The sequence below is a fragment of the Cololabis saira genome, chromosome 16 (assembly GCF_033807715.1).
Source record: "Cololabis saira isolate AMF1-May2022 chromosome 16, fColSai1.1, whole genome shotgun sequence".
Lineage (NCBI taxonomy): Eukaryota > Metazoa > Chordata > Actinopteri > Beloniformes > Belonidae > Cololabis > Cololabis saira.
The window spans coordinates 23,793,991-23,803,638 of NC_084602.1; the positions used below are offsets into that span (position 1 = coordinate 23,793,991).

At 38.2% G+C, this 9,648-nt stretch overlaps 1 protein-coding gene across 1 annotated transcript in view; it reads left to right on the top strand.

Moving 5' to 3' along the window:
• Nucleotides 1-8,798, top strand: part of tmem63c (transmembrane protein 63C) — a 40,738-nt gene extending 31,940 nt beyond the window's left edge. Inside the window, exons 16-23 of the mRNA XM_061743936.1 lie at nucleotides 123-209; nucleotides 312-377; nucleotides 468-630; nucleotides 734-839; nucleotides 3,500-3,667; nucleotides 3,806-3,918; nucleotides 4,042-4,113; nucleotides 5,078-8,798. Of these exons, the coding sequence (XP_061599920.1) occupies nucleotides 123-209; nucleotides 312-377; nucleotides 468-630; nucleotides 734-839; nucleotides 3,500-3,667; nucleotides 3,806-3,918; nucleotides 4,042-4,113; nucleotides 5,078-5,314 (1,012 nt within the window). The 3' untranslated portion in view covers nucleotides 5,315-8,798. The remainder of the gene's footprint in view (nucleotides 1-122; nucleotides 210-311; nucleotides 378-467; nucleotides 631-733; nucleotides 840-3,499; nucleotides 3,668-3,805; nucleotides 3,919-4,041; nucleotides 4,114-5,077) is intronic.
• The last annotated feature ends 850 nt before the right edge of the window (nucleotides 8,799-9,648 follow it).

The following is a 9,648-nucleotide window of genomic DNA, read 5'->3' on the forward strand; positions in this document are numbered from 1 at the left end:
GTAGAGTCAGCTGATTTGATAGACAATGTACTTCAACCTAGGAATTTATTTTGTCAAATGAAAGTGTTTTGAAATGATTTACAACTTAAGATGCACTGCATAATCATATTCTTCTGTCTCAGAACTGGTGAGAACCAAGTTACAATGCACAAGTGTTTTTTACTTCTGGTATTCATGGTCATCATCCTCCCCTCACTTGGTCTGTCGAGGTAAAAGCTTTCAGAAACTTATTTTCTTTTGATTTTACACCATTTTATTTGTATTTGGCTATGTTTTTACATGTTTTCCTTATATTCCTGTCTTTGTTGTAGTCTTGACCTCTTCTTCACTTGGCTCTTCGATGTCAACTTTCTGGATGAGAAGGATGTCAAATTCCAGTAAGATAATCTTCTAAGATACTTTTTTCACTGTAAATGTATTATTTACTCAACAAGACAGCAGCCAAACTCATGCACGTGTGGTCGCAGGTGTGTTTTTCTCCCTGACAACGGGGCGTTTTTTGTAAACTACGTGATCACCTCCAGTCTGATCGGCACATCTATGGAGCTGCTCCGCATACCAGCCCTGACGGTGTACGCCCTCCGCCTCTGCTTCGCAAAGTCCCAGGCTGAGAGGATCCATGTGAAACGGGTTGGAAGTTTGATTCTTCTTTTACCTTTTTCATAGTTTTTTTGTTTTCTTTTTTTAATTCAAACTCTAAAAAAAAGTGCTTAGTTTGTACTTTTTTCTGCAGAGTCAAGCGTATGAGTTCCAGTTTGGCCTGCAGTATGCCTGGACCATGTGTATCGTTGCTGTCAGTATGACCTACAGCATCACATGTCCCATCATAACACCCTTTGGTGAGCGACGTACAATCATCATCTAACCCTCTTTTCTCTGCCGTCTGCCTCCCATCCATGGTGTATGATCTGCTGTCCGTCCTCACACTGTAACCTCACTCTTCTCCACTGCCTGCCAGTCTGATACAGTCTGTGTGAATTTGCTGCTGTAGTCCCAGACACCCAGACACAGTGAGTTGCAAGCCAGACGCCCACTCTGCTCCTGTCTGCCCAGACCTCAGCAAGCCTCTATTTACTTCTCTCAGCCGAATAGGCCCCTTCAATGCATCACTATACTTTTACATGCATTTTACAGACATGCGGCTTATTTCTGAACTCGGCATTTTTAAATCTAGGCTAAAAAAACCACCTACAGTATTTAAGATGGCTTTTAACACACAGTAGTGTGATTAAACTTTTATCTTATTCGAATTCGTTGTATTTTATTGTTTTTATTGTTTTGTTATTTTTGATTGTTCTTAGTTATCCTCCTTTTTATCTATTACTTGCCGTAAAGCACTTTGGCACACCGAAAGGCTGTTGTAAAGTGCTATATAAATAAAGTACATTACATTACCTGTTTTGTTTTGGACAGATCTGTATTTTTTATTTAAACTGTTTACCTTAAGTTCTGCAAAATGCTTTGCAATTTATTTTTCAAACACTTAACACAGCTTTTCTCAATATATCTCATGTATACATATAAAATAAAAAATGCGAAACCTCTACATGATTTTAAAAGGTACAATTAACAGAAAATCATTCGACTGGTACGCTATATTTAATTAATTTTTGGTACACAAGACAAGATGCCAAATGTTGAAAGTGAGAAATCTTATTCTTTAAAAAAAAAAAAAAAAATGAATTCAGTGGCAGCATATGATATCTCATTAGATGGGATCAGTGAAATGAAGCACTGGAAAAATTGTATAATGCTTGAAAATAAAGGTTTATGATTTTACTACTACTTAAGTTAACTGGCAATAGGTCAGTAAAATTCTTAGCTTTGAAAGGAGCATCTTCCTCTTTGTCACTGACTCCATGGAAATGTTTTTTGACAATTTTAAGATGTCAACATAATATTTGGAGATTTTATCATCGACAGTATCTGATATGAAAAGATTCACAGCATCTGAAGACATCTCTGCATACATGTGGCAAACACTGCATGAAAATCGCAACAGGGGCTTAGGCATACTTGGAAAACCACGGTCATAATATAAAGTTTTAAAAAACCTATATAAGAACCAGATCACGCCCCAAAAACAGAATTATAGTCATTATCAAAAATCTTTGAAGCATATTATGTACAAGTTACAAGTTTTGAAGACACATAGGCTGCAACCCAAGCAAGTTCTTTTTTGTTCAGACAAAGTCTTGCTTATTTCAGCAAGAAAATGAAGAACCACATTCCACTTTCATATTGAGAAAAAAAAAGAGGCTGTCGATCCTGTCAGGCAGGAATGGGATCATGTTTGAACTGTAAAGACAACACTGGCGTCAAATTCACAAATGTTTCTGCAAGATACAGGAAAATTCCCACCTACAAACATTTTTGCATTGGTCCGGAGTTGTCTTTGTACTATGTTTAATTAGATATAAGTTGTAAGTGGTTTGGGCTCATTTGCTTACCGTTGTAATTTACATTTTTTTGCTTGTTTGAGAAAGGCTTGTACAGCATTTATGTTTTGTTCAGCAAAGGAAAGTTGTTAACTTTTTACCTTTTTAAAAAAATGCTGATATGATTTCTTTACAATGGGAAAAAAATCTAAAAAAAAAAAAATATCCCATTAAGTTTGCATCAATCCATAGATAAGAGGTTAAATCCTCTGAGGAAAACAAATATAAAATATTTGAAGGGGTATTCTATGAGTTTTTTTCCTCTTATTTTTTTCTGACTTTACTGATGTATCCTGCCCTTCATTTTTAGGGTTTTGCTTCTCAAAATTTGTGTGCTCTTGTTACATTTTTGTCAGCAAGTTTACTTTTTTAGTTGATAACAATTTTTCTCAACCTTCATACCGTTTCCTTTTGCTGTACCATGTTGTGTGGATTTTTAAAGCCCAAGCCTTGATATCCATACTGTAATGCATTTCTTCTTTTTTTTTAAGTGGGGATGTGTGAAGTCCTTATTAGTGGTTAGTGTCTTACCTGCAGCAGACAGTCATGGCACTCTCAGCCGCAGAATCAGGGAAGATTTCTCATGAGGCTAACAGCTACTCAGAATCCTCAAACCCATTTTTATCCATCAAAAAACAAGTAAAACCTCATACATTTTAAAGCAGTTCCAGTGAACACTGTATTGTGGTTTTTTACACCGCTTTACTTTTACATCATACACAGACTGGGCTTGTGTAATGCAGTCTGTGTTGCAACATAGACATTTTGAGGTAAAGAAAATGTGGTGTCTGAGTAAATGTGTGTCTGCTGCAAAAGGTGCGTAGTGTAAATACCATATCTAATTATATCTAATACAGCTCCCCATCAGAATATGTCCTTTGTTCTCACAACTGACAGTGCTGTGAGTGCTATTTGCAGGTGAAACAGTTAAGTCATTAGTAAATCACAGAATCCCACTTCACAAAAACCAAAACAACCCTTTTAAGATGAAGTTTCCATTCCCTGTGATCCTGCTGGTTCTGATCATCCAGCTTGTCTCTGTTCTACCTTGTCTATCCCAGGTCTGCTCTATGTGATTCTGAAGCACATGGTAGACAGATATAACATCTACTACGCGTACGTTCCCACCAAACTCAACCAACGCATCCACAGAGCAGCCACCAGCCAGGTCATCGTGGCTCCCATCCTCTGCATGTTCTGGCTGCTCTTCTTCTCTGTGCTCAGATTAGGTACTACATTACAGCTATTTATTTATCAACTTACTCCTTTTACTTCGCTTATTTGAGTTTCCCTGAGTTTTCTAAATGTCACTGCTTAATTAATGTACATTGATATTGTAATTCACATGTTTTGTTGCACCGTGACAGGTCCATTGCATCCCATCACCCTCTTCACCTTAGCATCCCTGATCTCCTGTGTTGCCTGTTACCTCTTCCGCTTGTGCCTTAGGAAGTCACCGGACAAATCAACAAGCTACCAGGTCTGCCCACTACCATATCCCACTAAAATAGAAAAAAATGCATTGCTCAAGATTTACAATAACTTAATGATTAGTATGTAACTCATTCTGATCAATATTTTCTCATTACTGTCTCTGTTTCAGATGACAGAGGGGCCGGCAGAGGGGACATTCCCAGATCCAGACAGAAATACTGTGACCACCACAGCCTCCAATGTACAGTACTGCTTGTTTTTTGTTTTTTTAATGCATGATAATACAATATGATCACTGTAAAAACCATTTCTACGTCTTTAAGATTTAAAAAGAAATATGCTTGTTTGACTCTGGGGTAAACTTCGGAGCCTGCTGCTACTCATCTATGACAGGTTTAATGAGTAAACACATAACGTGATCTTTTAAAATATGTATTCAACTATCTACTGTAACTCAACAAATAACAATGTGTATGATCCCTCAGAGCACCAGAGTCATGTATGTTTCTGGATGAATATGCAAATATATATGTGTGTATATATATATATATATGAAACAAAAGAAAATGCTCAGTTATTTATTCATTTCAAGAAGAATTCTCCAATATTAACATACATGTTGATGGTAAACTGAAAACTGTATGTGCACTGAGACCATTCAGTAATATCTGCTTTAATAAATATCTGATAACTGTTAATCAGCTGCATATTAGCTTTGTTTAGTGTAATTGTTTGGTTTCATGAGCCACTTTCACTTGAAATTCAGTTAGAGGATAGCAGTTCTAACGTTCTCTTTCACAATTTTTTAATATTATACAGAATTTTATAGTTCAATCAGTGATAGCAAGCTGTCCTGGCTCTTTGTTCCAAAACAAACCCAAACATTGAAACTACTTTCACCATGTTTTACAGATGGAATACGGTTCCTTTAAATGTGTAAAAAAAAAAAAAAAAAACATTTTTCCAACAGCCTTCTGGTTTGTTACATGCTCTTTACGAAAATTCAGAAGCCCAGCCAGTTATTTTTGGAGAGCCGTGTCTTACTGCTTGCAGCTGCCATACACAGGCTTGTCATACAGTGCACTTGTATTTTTTGGCTCATGTCATGGACATTAAGATTGACTGATGTGAGGGAGGCCTTTAGTTGTGCAGACGTTACCCTGGCTTTCTTTCTAATCAGTCTACATGTGGATCTGTCTCCGCAGCTGTTTGTGGCCTCCGTGTTGCTTGAACCAGAGCTGGCTTTGACTCCAATGCCCTCCCCAGCGCACCATGGATACGGTGCCATGGCCCCCTCCCAAGGTTCAAGTCAAGGCCCAGCGGCAGGAGAGGAGGGGGAGGAGGAGGAGAACCGCGCCCAGACCCATGAGACTGAGCTCCAAGACCCTGCAGACCCCTACAGCTCCAGCCCACTCATGGACAGCCCCGTAGGCTACCAGTAACACCAACCCCCCCCCCAACAAGACTCATTTTCACTTGTCTTTTAGCTGGTGAAGACAGATGATTAAATGCTGCAATGGTGCATTTTCACCACTGTTCCCAGACTCTAACTTAGATGCCTAGGCACTGAGTCTAGATCGGGCTTGTTTGAAGTTATGAGGAACCTAAAACGGAAAGAGTTTGAGAATACAGAAGCTGAAATAACAAAAAAACGTCACATTAATAAACAGTTTGCCAGAACATTGCTTGAATTTGTCTCACAGACGTATCACTCTCAACAGACAAAACATTAGCTTACAGCTTACAGATTATTCCAGTTTAATGATGAAATGCCCAAAGATTCTGTGGCTTCATTTGCAAGTCAAAGATGCTAAAAGTAACGGTAGTGGATTGATTGTTGAGCTCTATCAGCGAGACACTATGCCATTTGGATATGAGCGGAGGTGAAAGTTCCCATGGGAGTGGGTGGTGTGAGCAGGCTTGCCCCGGCAGACTGACAGAGTGGTCTGGGCACGGGTGATATCTGGTTCTTTGGTGAGGCTGAGGGTGAGGGCAGCTCGTTGTGAAGCCATCTGCAGCAAGAGAGCAGACAGACGGAGGAGCGAATGTAACTCAGATGTACTGTAAAATATGTACACTCTCTTCACAGAGGCATTAACAGCTTCACTGAGCCTGAACCTCTTTGTAATTACTTTCAACTTCAGGTTGCTATTTTTGCTACAGTATTTTTGTTGGTGTTGATATTGTGTTTTCGGTTGGGGCTGGAGAGCACTAGATTTCTAGAGCCTTCCCTTCTCGGTGAGATATTACCTAATTATTCTGTTTGGACTGTGTACATGTTGCAGCTGCATTATTCTTTTACATTTTCAACTGTTTTACTAATGAATATTGACTTGAATGCTAAGGAGTTGCTGACTTACGTCGTTCCCTTTTACAGCCACCAAGTTTCATAAAAGTTTATTTTGGTAAATTCTTATTTGGTTTTGTTGTCAGATAAAGAGACAATCGCACAAATCAAAGGGCACAGAAACTATGAATAGTTAATGCACACATAGCAGCTTTTAGCTTAACTTAGTACCAAGAACGGACACAGAGTGAAGCTGTTGGTCCAGAGCAGGGAACGGGACTCGTCGCGTTCCATTAGTTCCATTAGTTCCATTAGAACTTTGAAGTCAGGGTTTCCAAGTTCCAAGCATAGCCAACCATCTAATTTCTGCATTGAAGCTGATGCGGAACTAAGATTCGTTGCTCTTCCTAGACTGACCGCTATAAACTGACTGCAAGAGCAAGTCAATTTCAATTGGCCTCCATATTAAAATGTCCAACTTTAGAACAGAAATAAACAAATTTAAAGCTTGGTTTAAAAAACTGTTTCGCTCTCAGTTGTCTGATTTCATATCTATGACAACTCTGAGCGGGGTGAATTTTTTTGCACCACACCAGGAGAATTTATATAAAGCATTAAATGTATTTCTAATATGATTGATTGACAGTCGCCTCAGCAAATGGCCAGCCGCTATCCCTTCCTCTCACCTGTAATCATCATGCTCGAGCGCTTAGTGAACCAACCACCCCTTTATATTAACCCAGCGTCGCTAAATCCGACTGTCCTTTTTGATTTGAAGTGGTATATTCTGCTGTAAATATCTGGCGGCAGCGTTGCAGATATTTTAGCAGTAATCGACTGAAGGACCGGGGGCAGAGCTAACTTTGATTGACCTACAGTGGACGTGTGTCCGTCAGCTTCCGACATGGCGGCACCCTGCACAAAGAAAAACGAGCTTCAAAACCACTCTTCAGAAACCAATGGGTCACATGACTGAATGCTTTGTCCATCATTTTATAAAATCTTAACTGGAACACCTCACTGATTTCAAAATTCAAACTTGAGAGCTAAGAAACCTCAACTTCAGAATGAACGTGGCTGCTACACACGACAGCAAAATAAACAGTTAATTTAACTTTGTATAACATTATGGTTTTATTTTATTCACTTTGAGTCATGCACATAGTATAGTTCTCTTTTTATCAGTTGGACATGTTTCTACATTGTTTGTATAAACTCTGTGTACAGCCTTGTTTTGCTTTAGTGTAGCTGTAAGTAGTTTGTAAAGGTTAAATTTCCGTCAAACTGGGTTTGATGTCATTCTGAGTTGCAACGTCTGAGGTATATGGAACACACTATATTTCTTGAGTGTTCCTAATAACATCCTGGAAAGTTGTTGCTAAGGTAAGCTAAATGGCTGCTTTCGGTTAGCTGCACATTTAGATGACACACGCAAGACTAATGTTAGAATAGTCTTTTCATCCATAAACAAAGCAGTTCCAAAAATGTTCAGTTTTATGTTGTAAAAAGGTTTGAGGGGGAAAAAAACCCTTGAACATTCTGGAATTTCCTTTTGAAAACATTTTGTGAAGGATAACGATGTGGAAACCTGAAAACAATCTTAATTTTCTGATTTATTAAAATGTTAAAACTAACTTCAACCTGTTTCAATTAGATCCATTATCTCTACTTATTTTAGTTTTACACGTTGTGACTTGTTTAGTTGTATGAATTTGTTTGGTGTTGGTCATTTATTTTTTTCGCAGAGGGAATTTTTTTGTTAATGTTGCTAATACAGACAGAAGAATTGACCACTACCATGTTGCACCGAAGTTTCTGTTGCATCTGTCTCACAGCTGCATGTTAACTCTGTTATTTAAATGAAGTATGGATTATATCCTTACCCATGTGTCTTAATATGTGCATTTGCAAAAGTTTAGTGTTTTATTTCCTTGCAGTGGTTTTTCTCATGAATCTGAATGTCAGCTGGTCGAAGTTCGTTCGTCATGTCTTCTGCTGTGCCTTGAAGGCTCGCCCCGTTTCTGTGTGACAATCTAGCATGGCCTGAAATATGCTGCATGGACTGAAAACCTAAGAGAAGCAAACTATTGATAACATGAAAAACACAACAACTACATAAACAACAGATTTGACTTTTTTCTGATTAAACACAGTACGTGAACTGTTCAAAATAAAACAACCACACAAGCGGTGATCTCCTTTATCTACAAGCTAATCTACACACAAGGACATCATGCTGCCTTTTCAGTCTTCACAAAATTAGTTTGCTCAGTTGTATAAACCTTGGGATGTTCAAGTTTTTCACTGTCATGTGGGCTTGTATGACATGGATAGATGTAGAAAATGTGTACATAAAGTGATGAATCACAAGTGACCAGACCTCACCTGTTCACAAAGACCGAGAGAACGGATCAAAAGCTCCAGAGAAACTGAGTAATCTCAAGGTCCAGAGTGAGCTGACAAGCTGAATTTGTGTCTTTACATCACAGCAGTTGTGTTTCTTCTTTTTTTTTGTATTGTGGCCTTGATGGTGACTTGTTGATTTAAATCAGTATCTTTTGATTCCCTTTTGCTGTATTTTTTTAAATTTTATTATAAAGATCATATATGTATGGCAAAGCTCTCTGTTAAGGACATAAAAGGTGTTCACTGACTGCCTGTGTCTGGATGATATCAACAATTTTGATTACACAGTGAGTGATGGTACTATTGCTGATTTGATACTAATTTTTCCTCAAACATCGGCTAAAAATTATCTTGTTGAGAAAAGTTGATTTGAATCCATTTGGTCCTCGGCTTAGGAGAATGTATCATAGTATTTTTATTCATAGCCTACTATCATAAGATGATATATTATTAAGTTAGATTAATTACATTTTGCTGCAGTTTAAAAGGAATCTAATAGTGGTTGTTCATAATGTGTATCACAGATGAAAGCTGGCAGTCAATGCAGAGAATCATGAGGTCTAAATCCATTTGAAAAGCCAGAACATCAAAAGGCATCTCAAAATTTCTGTCTGAACCGCCAACATGTCTTGCGGGTTGCTTTTCCTGAAGATTGTTTCACAGAACATTAAGCGTGCTTCTCTTTGAAATATACAAAAATAAAACTTATCTGCGTTTTCCCAGCTAGAATGACCATGCACAGACTGTATTTTCATGCTTCACTAGTTTTATTGTATGAGGAAATGCTTATTTATATGCACTGACTATGCCGTTCGAGGTCTATTAGCTTTCCAGACATGCCAAGGAGTCAGCATCTGTTAAAAGTGAAAAGTTAAAGATTAAAAATTCAAATTAATTCAGCTCGATCTGTGCATCCTATGAAATGGTGCCAAGGACTCCTATTAACTTTCCTCCCAGCTGAGGTCACAGCAGGAGCAGTGGAAACAAGCCAGAACAGGTAGCTTGGCTCTGATGGCGACACATTTGACCTTTCAGCTGGCCACATCTGTTTCTTCATCTGCCAAAAATGTAAGTTTAAAAACA